Here is a 21786-nt window from a genome sequence, read left to right as displayed (position 1 = left end):
GTGTTTATTTACCTAAACTGCAAGAGGCCAGAGCAGCGAGAGCTGTTATTTCTGATAATCCAACTTAGTTTTTTTTAGACTTTAATAATGATTTGGAGTGCATGAGAAAGCAGGAAGGAAAATGTAGCTCCCTTTTACCAGTGGCGTTTATTAAGATAAACTGCAAGAGGACAGAGCAGAGAGAGCTGTTATTTCTGAAAATCCAACTTAGTTTTTTTTAGACTTTAATAATAATTTGGAGTGCATGAGAAAGTGGGAAGGAAAACATAGCTATCTTTTACCACATAGTCATTTATTAACAAGTGTATTGCACAACACAGCGACTGTTGTAAAAAAGTGTAACGGCGCCAAATGTTGACTCAGCATTAATGCTGCTTGACACCAACAGCTGAGTAGCAACACCAACATTTTAAAGTGAATGCAGAGGTAGATGAAGCCTGCTCTGTACTGACCACATCATACTTACATAAGTTAAATAAATAAATAATATAAAGACATAAAAGGCATGGCTTAACTCTAATGCTGAGGTAGTTTTCTCCAAACATTCACATGCTATTGCATGACATTTTATTTGTTAAAACTAAATAGTTCTTTGGTTCAAGGCACACATTTGGGTTGATGGAACTGAGTAGAAATAACAAACATGCTTGCTTATTTTGGAAATCTCAGTCTTCACACCTGTAGTGAGCCCAGTCCCATGAGCACCTTTTTTGAATGCACTATCATGTTCAAAGAGGGGGAATGGGGATGAATAGGAACACAGACAGGAAGCACAAGAGGGAGGGAGGGAGGGAGGGAGGTGCTCCGGAGAATACACAGTGAGAGTAAACATCAGGGGAGCAGAGGGCCTGCTGGCCTTCGCCTCCCTCAGACACAAACATTGGCACATATACACACATTTGCAACCATCACGTCTTGTTCCATATCCAATCCATAACGCCTGTCATTGACTAGTCGTGTCTAGTAGTGTCATGTTGTGATGCCTCGTTGGTGTAATCATCCTGGCATGCAGGTACAAATGCATAGTTAGTGGTAGTACACTTAATAGGTTTATTACCTGTCTTGTTTTTCGTGTTCAATTTTTTGCAGCTTTATGAGAAAGCTTTTCAACAAACAGCTGAAACACAGGCTTTGGATGCTATGGAGCTTAGCTAAGGGTTTAGTGAAACGGCTCAGTTTTTTTGTTTAGACATTTTAGTTCATGCTCCTCATTTAAACACTTTGTGGTGTTGCGCATTTTCCTATAGAAGGGTTTTTATTTAAAAAGACGCTAATAAGGTGTCCATCCATCCATCCATCCATCCATCCATCCATCCATCCATCCATCCATCCAGGCTTTAAGCTTATCCGAGGCTATCTTGGCCAAACAGTATGCTTCAACCCACCAGTCAAGTACCCTAACAGAGCGTCCGAGAAGGGGAGATTCACTCTCTGTGAAAAATGGCCAGTGGTTGTTAGGACACTATAGACAGATTCCAAATCGGAACCCATTGTGTGTGTGGTTCCTTCCTTCCTTCCTCCCTTCCTTCCTCCCTTCCTTCCTTCCTTCCTTCCTTCCTTCCTTCCTTCCTTCCTTCCGTCCTTCCTTCCTTCCTTCCTTGCTTGCTTGCTTGCTTGCTTGCTTGCTTCCTTGCTCCCTTGCTTCCTTGCTCCCTTGCTCCCATGCTTCCTTGCTCCCTTGCTCCCTTGCTTCCTTGCTCCCTTGCTTCCTTGCTCCCTTACTTCCTTGCTCCCTTACTTTCTTACTCCCTTACTTCCATATTTCCTTCTTTCCTTACTTCCTTCTTTCCTTCCTTCTTTCCTTCCTTCCTTCCTTCCTTGCTTGCTTGCTTGCTTGCTTGCTTGCTTGCTTCCTTGCTTCCTTGCTCCCTTGCTCCCTTGCTCCCTTGCTCCCTTGCTCCCTTGCTCCCTTGCTTCCTTGCTCCCTTGCTTCCTTGCTCCCTTGCTTCCTTGCTCCCATGCTTCCTTGCTCCCTTACTTCCTTGCTCCCTTACTTTCTTACTCCCTTACTTCCATATTTCCTTCTTTCCTTCTTTCCTTCCTTCCTTCCTTCCTTCCTTCCTTCCTTCCTTGCTTGCTTGCTTGCTTGCTTGCTTGCTTGCTTGCTTGCTTCCTTGCTTCCTTGCTTCCTTGCTTCCTTGCTCCCATGCTCCCATGCTTCCTTGCTCCCTTGCTTCCTTGCTTCCTTGCTCCCTTACTTCCTTGCTCCCTTACTTTCTTACTCCCTTACTTCCATATTTCCTTCTTTCCTTCCTTCTTTCCTTCCTTCCTTCCTTCCTTCCTTCCTTGCTTGCTTGCTTGCTTGCTTGCTTGCTTCCTTGCTCCCTTGCTTCCTTGCTCCCTTGCTTCCTTGCTCCCTTGCTCCCTTGCTTCCTTGCTCCCTTGCTTCCTTGCTCCCTTGCTTCCTTGCTCCCATGCTTCCTTGCTCCCTTACTTCCTTGCTCCCTTACTTTCTTACTCCCTTACTTCCATATTTCCTTCTTTCCTTCCTTCTTTCCTTCCTTCTTTCCTTCCTTCTTTCCTTCCTTCCTTCCTTCCATCCGTCCTTCCTTCCTTCCTTCCTTCCTTCTTTCCTCCTGTCCAGCACAGTCTGCGCTGATGAGGCGCCCAAGCGATTTGATAAAAAAGGCGAGAAATATTCAATTCAAGAAAGGCACCGTAGCAAATGACAAAGATATTGTCTTTTACAATATGACTGTAATGTAAAGGTTCTTTAGTTAGCACAGGTTGCAGGGAGAATGCTTTCAGGGAGACAGACAGTGAGCCGGGCCTTTGTGTGTTATGATGATTGGACCTGCTGCTGGAGGTTACAGTTCAAGTTCAAAGTTCAAGTGAGTGTACAGCTCTAAGCGTCCACTTTTTATAGCTAAGCTTGAAACAGACTAGAATGAAACAGTGTCAGCGTGGCTCCCCTCTCCTCTCCTCTTCTCGACTCTCCTCTCCTCCTTCCACTCAATATTTTTTGTCTGGAATGGATGAATCGGATTTGCATTATTTGTTATGTCCGAATGGATTTGGTTTTCTCGTACATTTCAGTTCTCATCTGACCTTTCATTTCAGAAAGCAACTCTTTGTAAACTAGGTTAATCATAGTTTGTGTTTGTCTGTTTTCCTCCAACAGCAATGAAATCGGGAGGCACCCAGCTCAAGCTCATTATGACCTTCCAGAACTACGGCCAAGCTCTCTTCAAACCCATGAAGTAAGTTCTAATTATTGTTTTCCTCGCTGTTGTCCGTTTTGTTCATTGTTCGTGTCACATAAGAAATGTTCTAGCATATGAGCAACAATATGTCTGCTTGTGTTACATCAGTACAGACTATCTGGATGAATACCAGATATTTCTTTCCAATATTTGGGAGGTTTTGCTTTTATAGGCATGCTGCAAAACCGTAATTGGTGCATATGACTTACTACTTACTGTAAGTAAGAGCTTAAAACACACGGCCAGCTCCACTTAAAACCAAATAAAGATGGTTGCACACGATGCTCTCGTGAGAGACAGCTCCGGTTTGCCTCGCAGAGCTGCTAGCATGGCGCTATCATCGGCTGAGATTTCTTGCCAATTGGCTCGTAAAGTGAATGAAAAGGCTGCTGAAAGAAATGTTGACATCACGTTATCGCGCTAGCCGCCCGTGATGGACAATTTAACTGCCGGTTTTAAGCGGTAATACCATATTAGAACTGCACTTTCTGGCTTAGCGGCCAGTCGGAGGTGAAAGCTGCAGCCTTTCAGACGTCATTCTTGCACGAGTTATTATTTATGGTTACATTGGCTGTCTGTCCTCCATAATGGTGCCAGACACGATGTGCTTGGAGCTTTTGTGGTTCATTTGCCGAGCCGCACCTCTTTGGAGTCATTTCCTATTATGACATAAAAGGTGACAGACTTGGGAATAGGTGCGCATGAGTGGGACTTGTACTTTATTCTCCTTTTCTACCAAATTGTACCCCTGCACTTTGTGTTGGCTTTTAGAGATAAGCAAAGCCCCCCCATTGGTAGACACAGTGAAAAGTTTGATTAATTCACGTTGCCTTTATCCACTATGTCGCATTTGGATGATAACACACGAGGAGAGGAGTCCTCTTTGCTCCTAATCCCGTCTCAATTTGTGGATTTAAATGTCACCCATCTTTTTGTTATGCTGATTGTAATTTAATTGTGGGTTAATGGCGTTCTACACGGCTCCATGTTTGGCCCCCGCTTGTCAGCATGGAAAACGAGGTTAAGCCAGCGCTTGATAGGTAGCGAGGAAAAAAAAAAAACTACCCGGAGACGCTTGTAATTACCGCTTCAGTCGTATGACACTAAGTCAGGCCCGACGCAACAAGCCTGAAATCATCCTGACGGGCCTGGAAGAGGAAAGCTGAGATGGGGAAGGATGGAGAGAGGAGAGCGGAGGTGTGAGGGAAGAAAAGGTGAGAGGATCAATGGTGTCCAAATCCTGAGATTATTACAGTGCTTCGCCTGGAATTTCAACCCAAATGTGAGAGGACAATTTAGGGGGGGGGGGACAAAGCATGGAATGATTGGCTCAGACGTAAATCTGTTGCTTAACAGTTGTGCTTGTCAGAGCTGTGTGATGTTTGATAATCCTGAAGACCAAAGGCAGGCAGGCAGGCAGGAAGGGAGGGAAGGGGCAGGGAGGGGTTGGCGGTTTCTTCTGTCGCCGCTCCCCGCCCCCATCTCGCTTGAATGCACTTGACTTGAAGGAAATAGGGCAGCCCATGTTTGTGTGTGTGTGTGTGTGTGTGTGTGTGTGTGTGCTCATTCGGACTGCGATCAAGGTCTTGCCAGATCATTCCCGCCATTTCCATCAGAGATGTCACATTCCACACGCCACCCCCCTCCCACAATCAGCATCCTCCACATGTCCTCTTCCATGTGTGTGTGATGTCTGGGTAGCCATATCGATCATATGGATATCTGAGAACTGCTATCATTCCTGGCTGCTTCCTTATAGCATCTTGGATCGTTTGCTTTCTCCTGTTTTCTTCCTTTTTGGCCCTAAAAGCAAGCATGAATCAGTTTAGAGCCTCGGTTATTGATTTTCTTTTTCTTGTTTGCCTTGAAAGTCTTCCAAGAGCAGCACAAACTGATCAGACTACTACTACTACTACTACTACTACTACTATTACTGTCTTTCCCAAAAAGGCTACTGAAGACTGTAAAAAAACAATCAGTCAATTAATGGAACCGCATTGACAGTCCGCAAAAATGTTGGAATTTTCCAATGAGGTTTGTGCCTAAATGTCAAAATTCAAACATCCACAGGAAGTAGCGCTGAAGGCGTACACTTCAGTACTGACTCAATTCCAATTGTTTAGCTTGGCAGCTTGTTTAGCTTCCATCCTACTTGTGCGTAAGCTTAGTATGATGTCATGACGACTCCGCCCAGTGACGCTGTGTCTGCAGCTTTCCCGACATATTCCAACCCTACTAATCTAATAAGGCACCGGATGATGTTTTTCTCCAGACCAGCAGTATTGTGCTGCGCTTTTGGGGGACATTACCTGAGACTGCAATGACTATGTTCGGTTATTATCTCGACCATAGTCCACATCCTCGGAAAACCCTCAGATGTATGCATCATACTTTTGTTTCATGGTAGTTATCCCTCTTTTATTGCAGTTTATTGATTCCTTCCTTATGAATCGGAGCATGGAAAACCTCTGTACGACCCGCTAAATATGGATTTTAGCATTATCGGAGCCTTCTAGACATGAAATAAGTCACCTGTGGTCTCCTTTCCAATCGTATTACCCAATATACTAGACATAATATGACAAAGTAAGCCATAAATAAGACTTGTGCTCGTGAGTGTTGCTGTAACTGTGGGTGGCGGACAGGAAGTGAAGTCAGGAGTTGAAAATTGAGGGTTACAACCGCAACCTTAGCTTGTGTTTGGGATTATTGTGCCTGTTGTGATAATTCAAACCTGCAAGAAAAATCTGCTATTCCAGCAATCATGCCTCATTGAACATGAACGTAACATTAATGACACCTAGTGACCAGTGTGGAATACTACATATCACAATGTCCTTGAATGCGTCTTCTGAATATTTCTATATATTTAGGTATTCTCATGCTTGAAACTGATTTTCGGCAAAAAATATGTAAATGTATGCTTAAATATGCATCTTTTTCAAATAATAATGAACCATATTCAAACACAAAAAGCAAAGATTTATTAATTAATATAGTTTGAAAAACAGTGACTGTAAAATTCAAAGTGCAAAGACACAAGGGGTTACTGTACTCTTAAGGAGAAAACATTTAATGCAAAAATGTTTCATATTTCAGTGTTTTCATGTGCACATTTGTGATTCAGCATTCACTCCCCCCCACAAAAGTATATTTCTTAATATTTTTATATACTACTTTTTTGCCAAGGGTTGAAATTTGGCACTTAAATACTCCATTGTTGTATGCTTAGATGCAAAAGTTGATTTTATCTACAGTGTGTGTCAAAAATAGACGTCTTTATGGGTGTATCTATCAATAAAAGTGGGAGTATACTGTTTAAACAACCACCAAACCTCAATTCTTTTAGCATGTAAAGGCTGTTACCCAAAAGCCATTTGTTTACAGGGTGCCGCCAGCAGACGGGTGGCAACACTGATGTCACTGCTAAACTCTGACTTGTTGTGTTTTTTTTCTTCATTGTGACTTTTTGGCTGGTGCAAAATTCCAAGCACAATGTGGCGCAATATCGCTGAGTTCTACGCTGCTATACATTTTACAGTCATCGCAGTGGTGACCATATTGTTAAATGAAATTGTGCATTTGCACCTACAGTAATGAAGTCTTCCCCAGCATGTTGGCAGATTGCCTTCAATGATTCATTCCATGAAAATCTATTCCCACATCTTTAACAGACAGGCGACAAGAATGCCACATCGTGTGTTCCCGTCCGATCGCCGTACTTTACACAGCTCTTTTTCCTTTTCATGTCTTTCTTTCCTCTGTGTCTCCATCATGACTGCTTTGTTCCGGTGTTATTTCAGGGAGATGATTGTAATATTTACAGTGAAATTAGTCTGGGAGCGCACAAAGCCCATTAGACGATGAGCGTGGATGATCGACCAATGGAGGCGGGGGGAAGGACTGATGATGGATGTAATGATGGTCTTCCGCTCCATCCTGCTCCCACTTAATTGTATCGCTTGCCAATCAGCCGGCTGGCTCAGTCGCATCCAAATCAATGAGAGTATTCTTACAAGGCACGCTGGCTGACCTCCCAGCGGGGCGATCCATAATTGTGCTGATTTGGGACCATGAGACATCTTTGATTGACATTAGGGGGAGGGGGTGATAATGTCACCTTGTTTGTGTCAATAATGTATCGACAGACCAAATAAGAGGAGGAAATGTCTCCATTAAATGTGCAGAATATCCGTGACAAGTCAGGAGTAGAAGTGGAGTATAAGACATAAAGCATGAAGGCCTACCAAAAGCATCCATTGTTATGCCCATCGATATAGGATGGATATGAATTTTCAATACAAAGCATCACAACAGTGAAATGAAACAACAGTAATAGTAGTTGAGATAGTCTGACTTGCTGTTCTATGGAAGGGATTTAAAAAACACATTGAGGGAGACGATATTTTGTCGGCTACCAGAAAATTATTGGTGCCCCTCTAATTATATTCACATAAAAATTCCACTGATTCCACTTCTCTGTGGACAGACTTACTCCTCTCTGGCCATTCAGCCCCCCCCCCACGTATTTACAAGTCTTGGCAGTTTGTTTGCCAGCATGCAGGCTTGTTTACTGTGTAATATTGTATTCACAAGGTCCTCTGTGCCTGCGCTTTGACTTTGAGTCAGGAAATAAAAGGATGGACCGCCTCAGGACAAGTCATTCAGAGTGTTGATGATGAGCACTCCGGTTGGAACAGAGGTGGAGTGTGTGTGTGTGTGTGTGTGTGTGTGTGTGTGAAGTAGGGCAGGTATAAGCTACTAGCATGTACACATTGGTAAATGGTGCGGCACACTGAAGAGAAATATGCATCTGCACCCAAGCATGACATAAAGCATTTAAACAGTAGGACAAGAATAATTGGATGTATGCTTGCAGCACATAATAGGTAGCACATCAATCCACACCACTGTGAATGCATTTACATGCATTTCATGCTTTTAACAACGTAGCTGTGCACATTTAAACAATATCCCAAAAGCATTGCTATTTTTGGGAATAAACATGAGATTCGCAATAGAAAGATGAATTCTATACAGTGTGAATGTCTTAACAATAACCATCCAGGCTGCACGGCGGTCGAGTGGTTAGCACCTCACAGCTAGGAGACTCGAGTTCAATTCCACCCCTCGGCCATCTATGTGTGGAGTTTGCATGTTATCCCCGTGCATGCGTGGGTTTTCTCCAGGTACTCCGGTTTCCTTCCACATTCCAAAAACATGCTAGGTTAATTAGCCACTCCAAATTGTCCATAGGTATGATTGTGAGTGTGAATGGTTGTTTGTGTATATGTGCCCTGTGATTGGCTGGGATAGGCTCAGTGATTGAGTACATTAGAGTAAGGAGGATGAGATACTGGGAGAGAATATACCATCAAAGGTTCCTATTTGGGGTTACAGGTGGATCACAATCATGTTGTCTGGATTAGCCTGCTGCTTTGTTTAATGTAATTGTTACTTAATTTTGTAATCCTCTGATGTGCAGTCTGGTGGGCCCTGTGCATTTAAAGGCAATGAGAGGCATTCATTGGTTTAGATTGGTTAAGTGTTAGCACAATAATGGTTAGCATTATTTATTACCTGCCGAAGCAGTAATGAATGATAATTTGTATCAACTTTTTGTAAGATTTCTGAGATGTACTACGTATGTTAATCTCAATTATGGACCAGAATGTGATGGTAAAGCACAACATTGGCCTACTGCACTACATAAATGCACTCAATAAGTGCTTATAGAACTCATCGACAGTCTAGTGGGAATGGGGCTGCTTGTGCACGATAATAATCTGTTAGTGTCCTGTCGGCGTGGTGCCATCCACAGTATTCATCAGTCATAATGATTTATGTAAATAACACTAAGTTAGAGATGTTTTGCTCGCTGATAAATTCCAACACAGTGTCAGTCAGAATCAGTGCTGCTTATAACCTCAATCATTAACGTTGGCACTTTTTATTATGTGCACCCTCTGCCCCCCCTTTGTAAGATCATCATCAGCATCCATGACAACTTGGAGCATGCACGCTTTCCAAGTGGTCCCGCTATTCTCTCTGTGGTTGCCAAGGGAACATATTTCTCCCTTTTATATGCTGATGCGCGTCAAAAACTCTCCGCTAATTCCATGCACCTACGGTCTTCCAAGAGCGGGAAAATGCCTCGACGATATTATCACACAGCTGCCCCCTTCAGGTAATTGTTATCAGCGTTAATTCTTCCGTTAGAGGAATGCTAAGACAGTGTTGCAGCCAGCAGAAATGACAAGCCAGTATCCCATCTGCATATCAAAGCTTCTGCTAGATTCCTCTGCCATCTGCGTGCACACACACACACACACAACACACACACACATGCATTCTAAGGGTGCCTGTACACAAAGGCCTCGTAAAAATGGAACATTTTTCTTATTTGGAAAGTTTAACTTCCAGATGACAACGCTTCCCGTAGTGTAAATGCTATGGCAGTAATTGATGATTTGTAATGAAACGCTCAATAAATGTACACCATCTTTCTGTTGGCCACATTAGCAATTAAGTATAGTTTGAGACATTATAATAATAATATAATATATATATATATATATAAATATATAACAATATCCAATATACCAGTATTGTCTAGCACTTCGATACCGATATAGGCTTCGCTTTCCTTAAAGGGGACCTATTATGCTCATTTTTGGTGCTTTGTCATGAATTGTGGACTCCTACAAAGCAGCTACACACGAAAGCTTTCTAGATCTTCCAGATTCTGCACCTCTTTCTGCGGTGTTTCCACGGACTTCCTGCTTCGGACCCAAACGGTCTATTTAATTGACTCCACCCCCCAGCCCTCGTCTAAGTAGGCCCACTCCGCTCTGATTGGTCACACTCACAAGCGTACACGAGGACTTCCGGATACGTAGGTTCGCGTTTACTGAGTTCAGGAAATCTGCAAACCACATCTCGGAAAAAGGGTCAAAAGTCATTTAAAAATCAGGATGAGTAGTCAACTAAAATAACATATTTTCCTACTAGCAATAAATAAATTCACAAATAAGAATCCAAATAAATGATGCACTAGGAGACACGAGTTCAATCCCACCCTCGGCCATCTCTGTGTGGAGTTTGCATGGGTTTTCTCCGTGTATTCCGGTTTCCTCCCACATTCCGAAAACATGCTAGGTTAATTGGCTAATTGTCCAAATTGTCTATAGGTATGAATGTGAGTGTGAATGGTTGTTTGTCTATATGTGCCCTGTGATTGGTTGGCTGGCGACCAGTCCAGGGTGTACCCCGCCTCTCACCCGAAGACAGCTGGGATAGGCTCCAGCACCCCCCGCGACCCTCGTGAGGATAAGCGGTAGAAAATGAATGAATAAATAATGCAATTAATCCAATAAATGCACGTGTGCACAGTGTTAAAAAAAACAACCGACAGTAAGCTTGTGGGTTTGTGTGGGAAAAGTTCGCTTTTTCTACCATCTGTCATCTCGTCTCTTGGGCTTTGGGGAGCCGTCAGTCAAAGGCGGGTTTTAGTGGCTTTCTGGATGTGGCGCCACCTCAGCAGCTGATGTGCCAATGGCAGCAGACATTGATTCATTTGGCTCGGTCCAACACGGGGGTGCTTCCTGACTGCATGGAAGGCTTTTGTTTGTCCTCCCAGATGCAATCAACAAATGGAGGGTATGCGCATTGTCACGTGGTGTTGTGTAGTCTCTTAAGCTGTGTGTTTATTTGCACAGACGCCAGAAAGGACATTGACCGCGTTTAAAAATTAACTTCATGGACATGTTGCTCCGTTTTGACTGACATTGTCATGTGACGATGCTTTCATTGTCATAATCACATTAGTTCAATACATTTGCTGAAAATGTTCTTCTTTCTACCTCCAAATGCTTCCAGACCTCGGAGGTGAGCGTGTCATCCGTCTCATCAACAAGCGCAGATTTAGCTGTTAAATTTGGACAACACACCTTGAAATGCTTGATGTTTTGCGAGAGCAGATGGAGTAACAGCCGCGACGCACATAAAAACAGACAGCATCTTTTATCCTATACCACAGGGCCAGGCTGCTTTAGTTTTACAGAAGTATGCAGCGTTTTATGGTGCGGTGTAGTCTGGTGCGCGGCGCTCCAAGGTTTATCCTGTGATCTTCATTGCCGCGCTCTGTCTATTCACGCTCTCGTCTATTTGCGCTGAGAAACTCATCTCTTTTAGAAGGTGCAGTTAGTGTAAAGGAAAGGACTTTTCTTAGGAGGGAACAAGATAGCATGTTCGCCAACATTCCTCATTGTCGCCTTTTAATTGCACCACTGCAAGATCTTTCGGTGTCACTTTTTTTTTTCTTTTTACTACATTTATCTCATTCTTTTAGCAATTTGCACCTCTTAGCATCTGGACACTGGGCCTAATTAGACTCTCCCTGACGTGTCAACAGCATCTGTTCCACGCTGCTGCCTGCGTTCTTCATCGGCTGGATTAAAGTCCACAGCTTTACTTACAACTGTACTGTGTGCATATTCCCGTATGCTTCACTCGGGCTGGCTTGCAAAAAAAAAAAAAAAATTGCATAGTCAAAACATGTGACGCAATGAAGCTTTAGATGAGAAGATTAAAAAGCCACCCGGAATCGACAAGACTCAACTTGAATGGCTTGCTAATATTTTGGATACCTTCTTGTGTTATACGCGGAGAGGAAGTGTGCGAATCAGTGTGAAAATGAACGAATAGTCAGCGTTATTGACTTTTTGGAGATGTACCTTATGCGGTGTCCTCATCGCTTATTGCAGACTTTCAACCGGCTGATTGCACATCCACTTAAATATGCTTCTTAATGGGATGAAAGGTGCTTAAAAACAACTCATCAACAGGAAATGCGGCTGTCACTCTGCATGTCGCCATTGGAACAAATCAGCCGACTGTACAGTCATTTCCTCATGACTCAGAATGACAGTTTAGCATTTTTATTACGGGCATAAAAATGTGCACATAAAAGCGGCGTATTATTGAAATGTCTGGAGCGGGTTCGGGCCTATAGCGGCATCCCTATACGAGCCTTGCAGTGGCTTCTGATTATTAATGTCAGTGGGGTGTGGATAAAGAAAGGATAAAGAAAAGACCATATGTTAGGGCTCACCAAAGGATTATGGTTTGTTGTTGTTCACAGAAAAGCGGCGAGAGCACGAGAGCGACAGGGAGGAAAAGTGACTTCAGCATTGTTAGGCCTGGCGAGGAGAAAGCGGCTTGGCAAAAGTGGCACGGATTAGCGCGTGGCAAAATTAGCGCTTCCTCTCAATACCCAATGTGGTGATGTGTGTGTCCGGTTAACTTAGTGGGTGTGGAGTGTGTGTGTGTGGGGGGGGGGGGTGCTAATGTTTGTCCGCCGCTTATTCAAATATGAGCTTTGGAGTTGAAGCACAGAAAGCAAAAAGCAGAACAGCGTCTGCATCAGTTCAGTAGCATTCACCTTTAATTCTACTCACACTCACAAACTCACTTTAATTCCCAGTCACGATCCACTGGATGGTGTGCCTGATGTTATCAGGCCATTAAATTCCCATTATCAGTTGTCATTGAGTATAGATTTAATGTGCTGTGCTCCTTCTGCTCTAGTGACACATGCTCCTTGCTCCCTAGAGGCCATCTTGATCACAGCAAAGGAAGCAATTCCTTATTAAGCTCGCCGCTTACATATTGTCATTCATAATACGTTTTTTTTTATGTTTACTCCAATGTATGGAACAACATAAAATAATGTCCACACGCTGGTTTGAAGGTGTGAAAACGCCAAATTAGAGTAGGTTTGTGTCGTAGTCTATCCTTTCCCCCAAAGATTGTCTCATTCACTGGGAACAACCAGCCACTAACGAGTCATTTTTCCATAATAACAACCCTATTGTGCCCACTCCATAAACGAGGAACTCTGATCTGGATGACTGAGAATCTCCAGACATATATCTGCGTACTTCATTTATTAATCAGGCTAGAAATAAGCGGCATCCATTAAAACAGATTGTTAAGTGCTTTGGCCTCCTGTGGTTGCGGTGCATAAATTGATGGTGTGCGTCATGTTATGTGAAGAATCACACTGTGGTAAGGGTTGTGGAAATACTTCCTGCTCAAAACCTAAAGACGGGGTGCTGGAGCATGTTTGATGAGGATTAAATGCTTGTTTCGTTTCACTGAAACCAAAGTTTTATTCCTCCATGGACAGTTGGCAATCTTTGCAGGGCGTTGAACCTGCAAGCCTTTGCTTCTTTTCTGTTAGTTAATTACATTTATATATGCTTTGAAATCATGACTATTATTATAAACATTATTATAATGACGTTATTATAATATAAGATAAATATGATTTTAACATTTTTTGGATTATTGTATAGAGGACACGTTTTTTTTGTATTTTTCCACCTCTCTGATTCTTTTCATCTTTCCATTTCTCTCTCATCTCATCTTTTGAGAATGCAAATCCTCAGCAGTACACAATAACGTTCTCATCTCACCTTTGACCTCCCATTTTCTCTTGATACCGCGTGAGTGATGATAGCGGGAGTCGAGAGTGGAAAAAGCGGCAAAGCGCTCCTCCTTCTGCTTATATTCTCACAACCCTCCTATCCTTGGAAAATCTTGAATCAGTCGTAAATCCCGGCTCCTATATTACAAAATGTGTTTTCTCTGCTCGTAAAAAGCCTCCCAGACAGCCCTTATAAAGGCTTAACAAGGTCAGCTTTGCATTGTCGCTCATACACGTGGTTTCCTACTTGGGAGGTGTAAATGGGACTGTAATAAAAAGTGAGGGAGTGAGACGTCTTACGTTACAGAACGCATGATTATATTTGAATATTTATTTATAAATACAGTCCTGATGCCGTTTGTTTTTAGTGTAAATAGTTTACATCCATCTCAGTCAGTTTTATAATCAATATCTTTGCACTCCTCGCTTCCTGTTTGCCTGGCAGCCCCCTCGCCACGTTCGAGTCATGGCTCCGTGGTTCCTGGATGAGTATTTTTACACGTGCCGAGGCCTGTTTTCTATCTGCTTATCAAGTGCCACCGTGCACCCCACCTAACAATTTGCCAAACAAAGCACCGGATTTAGGCTGCCACAGTAACCACAGCATGGCCTTCCCTTTTCTTATTCCATACTCTTTTATCTCAATGTCTGCTATCCCTTTAATTCACGCTTCTCTCTTGCAAGCATACTGATAGTGCTACTTTCATGATTTCACTACAGGAACTATAGAATAGGACCTTCATAAAAATGAACCATGACACAAAATATACATACACATCACAAGCGACTATTATTTACTATTTATTAAGAAGAGTTTTCGCCATCATCTAAAGCATCGGGTGTGTAATTTCTCAGGAAGTATGTTTAAAAGTTTCAGGAACATGTACCAAAAAGAACAGTAAGATGCTTTAGAAATCCCAATTCAAAGCGGAACTTCTTTCGGAGCCGGCACATTGTTTTTGGAACTCTGCAAGATTGCAAATGCATTCATCTGAAGTTGAATTAAATAGATGAAAATAGTGTTTTTCTTTCTTTTTTTAACCTTTGCTTCCATGCAATAATCAACAATTTATGCAGGAAGAGACGGCTTGAATATGGAACAGCCCCAAAAAAAGCAGCACACATCTTCCTTTATCTTAATTCAAGCTTCCCCCATTAGGAAGCAACCCGCCGGCATGGACTAGTTTGCAGCAATAAACATATCAGAGTTTCAGCTTATTAAAAAGAAAGCCCCTTTTGACTCTAATGATGCGCTATTAACAAATTCCCAAATCCATTTACCATCTCCAGCATCTTGGTGATTTCTTGCTTCCTTTCAAGTCCAAAGGCACAGGAAATGAGGAAAATCCATTAGTTGTGTTTGCCACTCTGTACTCTGGTCCGTGGAAGCGTGGTCCTGCCCCGTGGGCCTTTATGGCAAGGGCAGAGGAAATGGCCGGGCATTAATGGCGGCTTTGATTACTCTCCCGTCACTAATGTAGCCAACATGAAAGAGAAAAAGAGGAGAGGGATGACTCCTCGTACCCTTTCAAGGGTGTTCTACTATACATGGATGTGCCATTTGGAGCATGTGCATCCTTCCTTGGGCCCTTTACCTCCAAGCAAACCCTATATATGCATTACATCATCATGCTGGTGGTGTTGTCATGCACAATGTTACTCTGTTTGCGTACTCACATATGTATATGTAAATACTGTATATAGACACGCACCATTTAGACTAGATAGGACAGCTCGAGTCTAGTTCATGCTCAAAGAGTAAGGGGTACAGACACCAGTCAGACTAGATAGGACAGCTCAAGTCTAGTTTATGCTCAAAGACTAAGCGGGATGCACACCATTCAGACTAGATAGGACAGCTCTAGTCTAGTTCATGCTCAAAGACTAAGTGGGACACACACCAGTCAGACTAGATAGGACAGCTCGAGTCTAGTTCATGCTCAAAGACTAAGTGGGACACACACCAGTCAGACTAGATAGGACAGCTCAAGTCTAGTTTATGCTCAAAGACTAAGTGGGACACACACCATTTAGACTAGATAGGACAGCTAGAGTCGAGTTCATGCTCAAAGACTAAGTGGGACACACACCATTCAGACTAGATAGGACAGCTTGAGTCTAGTTCATGCTCAAAGACTTGGTGGGACACACAACAGTCAGACTAGATAGGACAGCTCTAGACTAGATAGGACAACTCTAGTCTAACTAAGACCTGATCCCGACCAGTCCGGTCGGGATCAGTTGAATGCCCTGAGAATACAATGACCTGAACAAATGAGAATATTCCCAGGTATCTATGATGTACATATCTATGAAATCTATCCCAAAAATGAAGTCAATAATAACAATAATAATAATAATAACAGTATATTTCAATAGTGGCTCAGATTTAACAAGCCAGTCAGTGAACTACTTCTTGCAGTCTGATTTCCATTTTACAGTAATTATGTGATTGCCCCAAAGATTATAGTGTGTCATTATAACACTTAGTCATGCCCTCGGAGTTTAGACGTGTATTTAGCCAACTTTGGCTCACATTTGAAGCAATTTGGGGTGTCAGCCTGAGTGATAAAAGAGCAGAGTGACAGCTAATAACAGCCTCTTGTTGGACCAAACATAAGGGAGGTTATGTTAGAAGAATTATTTCCAAGCAGCGTGAAAAATAAAATAATGGACAAGAACATGGTGTCCCCTTTTTTATTTGGCTTTTTGGCCCCAAATGACTCTAGTTCAATGAGTCTAGTTCATGCTCAAAGACCAAGTGGGACACACACCATTTAGACTAGATAGGACAGCTTGAGTCTAGTTCATGCTCAAAGACTAAGTGGGACACACACCATTTAGACTAGATAGGACAGCTTGAGTCTAGTTCATGCTCAAAGACTAAGTGGGACACACACCATTTAGACTAGATAGGACAGCTCGAGTCTAGTTCATGCTCAAAGACTAAGCGGGACACACACCATTTAGACTAGATAGGACAGCTCGAGTCTAGTTCATGCTCAAAGACTTGGTGGTACAGACACCAGTCAGACTAGATAGGACAGCTAGAGTCTAGTTCATGCTCAAAGACTAAGTGGGACACACACCATTTAGACTAGGTAGGACAGCTAGAGTCGAGTTCATGCTCAAAGACTAAGTGGGACACACACCATTTAGACTAGATAGGACAGCTAGAGTCTAGTTCATGCTCAAAGACTAAGTGGGACACACACCATTTAGACTAGATAGGACAGCTAGAGTCTAGTTCATGCTCAAAGACTAAGTGGGACACACACCATATAGACTAGATAGGACAGCTAGAGTCTAGTTCATGCTCAAAGACTAAGTGGGACACACCATTTAGACTAGATAGGACAGCTAGAGTCTAGTTCATGCTCAAAGACTAAGTGGGACACACATCATTTAGACCAGATAGGACAGCTAGAGTCTAGTTCATGCTCAAAGACTAAATGGGACACACACCAGTCAGACTAGATAGGACAGCTCGAGTCTAGTTCATGCTCAAAGACCAAGTGGGACACACACCATTTAGACTAGATAGGACAGCTAGAGTCGAGTTCATGCTCAAAGACTAAGTGGGACACACACCATTTAGACTAGGTAGGACAGCTAGAGTCTAGTTCATGCTCAAAGACTAAGTGGGACACACACCATTTAGACTAGATAGGACAGCTAGAGTCTAGTTCATGCTCAAAGACTAAGTGGGACACACACCATGCAGACTAGATAGGACAGCTCGAGTCTAGTTCATGCTCAAAGATTAAGTGGGACACACACCATTCAGACTAGATAGGACAGCTCGAGTCTAGTTCATGCTCAAAGATTAAGTGGGACACACACCATTCAGACTAGATAAGACAGCTCGAGTCTAGTTCATGCTCAAAGATTAAGTGGGACACACACCATTCAGACTAGATAGGACAGCTCGAGTCTAGTTCAAGCTCCAATGACTCTCACCACACGTGCACGTCATATAATGCATATAGTGCAAATGCAAAACTCCAGTAGCGCCAAGCTAGCAAAAAGAAATGACTCGGCTAAGACTGTTTGCCGTTTAGTAAGCTCCGGTATTGATGAAGTCTCATCTTTCACTGTCAATGACATCATGCTAACATTAAGCAACATAATTGCCACTTACGCAGCAGGATTACTTGATTACATTTTCTAATCCAATTTCATCATGCACCCTTTCCACCATGAAGCATTCTTTAAACTGGATAAGATCTACAAATGCATTAGAAATGACTGTGATCACTTGAAGGCAGTTAATAACCTAAAGATAAGGATTACTGAACGTTGTGTGATGTGCCTAAAACTGTGACCTTTGCACGGTCGTGTTGTTGACAGGCCACATGCGGCTCTCCTGTAGCTTATTTCCTCTTCCTTCTTCCTGCTTTGCAATCAGCGCAGTGGATGGGAGTCCTTTGGGTGCTCTTTTATAGCGTGAGTCAGTTCCCTTGATGTCAAGCATAGCCTCCCTTTTCGGAGCCCCAACACGATGGCTGCCACGTTCGTCTGGGAGTAAATCTGCTCTCAGCGCAAACTTAGCTGTCATTCTCTCCTCTTTTTCATGCACTCCTCCTAATTCTATTAGTGCGCGCTATTCAAGAGTGCACCGATAAGCACAACGGGGGCCACATTGGAGGGCTTCTTGTGGGGTTTGGATGGCACTGGCCTGTGATTGAAATAGTCTCTGTGCTGTATAACTTCTAACTAGAACTCCGAGTGGCTGCCATCTTTTGCTTTCATGGCTTGAATCGTGGGCGGCACGGCGGTCGAGTGGTTAGCGCGCAGACCTCACAGCTAGGAGACCAGGGTTCAATTCCACTCTGTGTGGAGTTTGCATGGTCTTCTTTTCGTCTGTAAATAATATTAGCTTTAAATCAGATGTCGTTAATATAAAAGTTGAACAGTTGTGGTCCCAGTATTGACCCCTGGGGCACTCCACATGTATTAATATTTAAACTTGCAGATGTGTATTCTCCGATTTTCATATACTGCTTCCTGTTGACTTTTTGCATGACACAACTATTATTTATATTATTATTATTTTATATTTTACTATAATGTAATACTAGATGGGCGGCACGGTGGTTGAGTGGTTAGTGCGCAGACCTCACAGCTAGGAGACAAGGGTTCAATCCCACCCTCGGCCATCTCTGTGTGGAGTTTGCATGTCCGGGTATTCCGGTTTCCTCCCACATTCCAAAAACATGCTAGGTTAATTAGCCACTCCAAATTGTCCATAGGTATGAATGTGAGTGTGAATGGTTGTTTGTCTATATGTGCCCTGTGATTGGCTGGCGACCAGTCCAGGGTGTACCAGGGTGTGGGATAGGCGCCAGCACCTTCCGCGACCCTCGTGAGGAAAAAGCGGTAGAAAATGAATGAATGAATGATTTGAATCGTGCAATATGGAAGTCGGTATCTTTGTTTGTGTGCGTGTGCATATGTGTGAGACTAATGGGGGCACACATAAATAAGCAAACACATAATGCAAATACTCTTGCATGTTCATACATTCGTATATCCTTGCTGCCTCAGGCAGACAGTCTGCATGTGTGTGTGTGTGTGTGTGTGCGGGCCTGTCTCTCAAAGGGAGATTAACATTGGTCATGCCCATCTGTAGTGTGTGTTTGTGCAATTAAGCTGTGTCAAACTCACAGCTATAATCTGCAATGAAAAGTCGCTGGCATGGCGATGTTGTGACTCGGCCATGATGAATGTCCTGTCTGACTTTTTTATAGCATCCATATAGAGGAGTTGTATTATACTGTAATACGTGGTTTGTGTAGTGGGGGGGGGGGCTTTGGCCTTCACTTCTATGAAGCATCTAATGATGATAAATGCCAAACCGTTGAGCGACTGCAGCGCTTGAAGGACAGTTTGTTCATGTTTGTATGAAAAAAAAAACACCAAACACAATTGTCATATTTTTAACGGCAAGGAATATTACGGAATCATATCAGTTAGGTCTTTTTATGTCGACCAATCAACAGACTGCACCACCTTTCTGGTATCATACCAGTAAAATACTTGAAATGGTATGGTATATTCCCAACCGGTTACTACAAATAACGTTCACTAGTGTCTGCTTATGCTTGTGGAGAAGCGGCAATAGCGAGTTGTGTCATGCGTAAATGAATAAGTACAGTGCAATGAAAAAGAGGCATATTTCATAATCTGTACCAAAACATATTAGACTCCAACTAAGGTTGGTACCTGTGGTCGCTGCAATCATTTTATCATGAATTATTTGGAGAGCTCTTTCCGCTCATTTCCGTCATTATCCCTCCCCTCTGCTTCGCTCTTCTTGCTGGCCATCAGGATGTGAGTCGGAAACGCGAGGCCATCACGGTAAAACCTGCTAATAAATCCATTGCCCGCTGTGGGAGCAAAAGTGCGAATGAGGGGGATTTGACTGAAGGAAGATGGAAAGCCACGTCGATGTGCATGGGCATGAATAATGGAAAGCACCAGAACTTTCCCATCAGGCTCGGCGACAGCCCAGACATCCTCCTGTGCCATTTTGGTTACAGGCAGATGAAGGCCACTTGCACAGTGGGAGAGGGAGATAGGGCTGCAGAGAAATGGGCCGACAAGTGAGCAAATGGATGCGAGCGACGTGCTTTGAGAGCTAAGGGCGGGAGCCAAGGAGAGTGGCTGATAATTAGTAGTAATTGTTGTTCAGAGAGGGGAGAAGGGGAAAAAAGGCAATTAGTTGTTTTTTATCCCAGGCACTTCTCTGTTCTTCTGTAGTCGCTTTAAATGCCGGTTTATTTTGTTTCATTACAGTGTTTCATTACATTTGGAAAAATTCTGCTTTAGAGATGAAGCCTTCGCAACTCAATCAACGTTCCCGCCGGGAACAAGGAGTTGTCCACTTTCCAGACACCCACTTAGACTTACACTCACACGACAAAGAACACTCCAATTTCTGTGGAGGAAAAAAAAACTTACATGTTTAAGTGTTAAGATGGTCTTTGATTATTTTCCCTTTTTGGTTGCCGTTTTTGTAGCAGCAAATGAGGAATGAGTTTCACCATCATCTTATAAACACTAAATTCATCACACGGCAACTTAACATTCAAAAAGTACACCTAATAAATATACAAACATGTACCAATAATTTAAAGTCTTTCATTAGAGGATAAGAAGCATAGAAAATAGATGGGTGGCCCTGCAATGCTGCCTCCTCTGAGGGAAGTTGACGTCATCGCAGCACCCCAATGAATGCATTGCTCAGACACAAGAGCTACTATTTTCTCACTGACTTCCAAGGGGCCCAGTTTTTAAACAATTAATAGTTTTTCTGAAGTGAAGGAGATGTCACATGCAAACTAGAAGTTGGCACCAAACGTTTTGTTTGTGTTTTTCTTTCTGTCGGTAATTGTGGTTGTTGGACTGCACTGCATCATACTGACATGTTGTAATATTTTGGTTCAGTTATACAAGGTTGGACCAAACATGCCACTTCTGTCTGGAGGTCTCCGCTGGAGTGTTTATCTACGTCACACGGCACCTGCATGTAGTGAGGAAATAACATCAGCTGACCTGAGAAGGTTTCAGAGAGCAGCATTGGTCGTGATGCATGTGCACTGTCAACACAGACGCGCGCTGGCAGCGTTCCCACTGCACTTGAGTGCCGCGGGCTGCAGGAATCAAGCGAATGAAAGATGGGCCATGACAGAGCCGTAAAGCAGCAGCAGCTCTGTATTTAGTTACACGCTGGCCGCCGCCGCCGCCGCACTCGTAAGCTTCTGTTGCCGCACACTGGAGAGAGACGAGCAGCACGGAGGTGAACCAGCTTACGGATCAGGAGAAGTTACACTAGAGTCCAGGCACCTTTTAGAAAGATCCCTAATGAATCCTGCCTCAATTATTCATCTTAAGAGTGTTGTTTCGTGTTGTTTCTCACGTGGAACAAAATGAGGATCGTTGCAAACGATGTGAATATCGCTTATCTTGTACCGCCGGGCATCTCATTCCAGGCAACAATAGCAATCGTTTTCTTCACCCTACCTGCTGAGCTGCACACGGATGAGTTGTTCCCTTCCAATTACACCGCACTGAAGGCCACATCTCTGCAAA

The 21786-nt window shown here is 43.2% G+C and overlaps 1 protein-coding gene across 2 annotated transcripts in view; it reads left to right on the top strand.

Moving 5' to 3' along the window:
* fam20cb (FAM20C golgi associated secretory pathway kinase b) overlaps window positions 1–21786 on the top strand; it is a 47255-nt gene that overhangs the window by 3529 nt on the left and 21940 nt on the right. For both annotated transcript variants that reach the window (XR_013627009.1, XM_058062247.2), the window contains exon 3: window positions 3122–3200. Coding sequence is in view for 1 of the 2 variants with exons in the window: in XM_058062247.2 (XP_057918230.2) it covers window positions 3122–3200 (79 nt within the window). In the remaining variant the exon portion in view is untranslated. The remainder of the gene's footprint in view (window positions 1–3121; window positions 3201–21786) is intronic.

This window comes from Doryrhamphus excisus, linkage group LG2 (genome assembly GCF_037039965.1).
Source record: "Doryrhamphus excisus strain RoL-2023G ecotype Guam linkage group LG2, RoL_Dexc_Guam_v1.1, whole genome shotgun sequence".
Taxonomy (NCBI): Eukaryota; Metazoa; Chordata; class Actinopteri; order Syngnathiformes; family Syngnathidae; genus Doryrhamphus; species Doryrhamphus excisus.
Note: the sequence above shows the minus strand (reverse complement) of the source record. Positions and strands in the feature narration are given on the sequence as shown.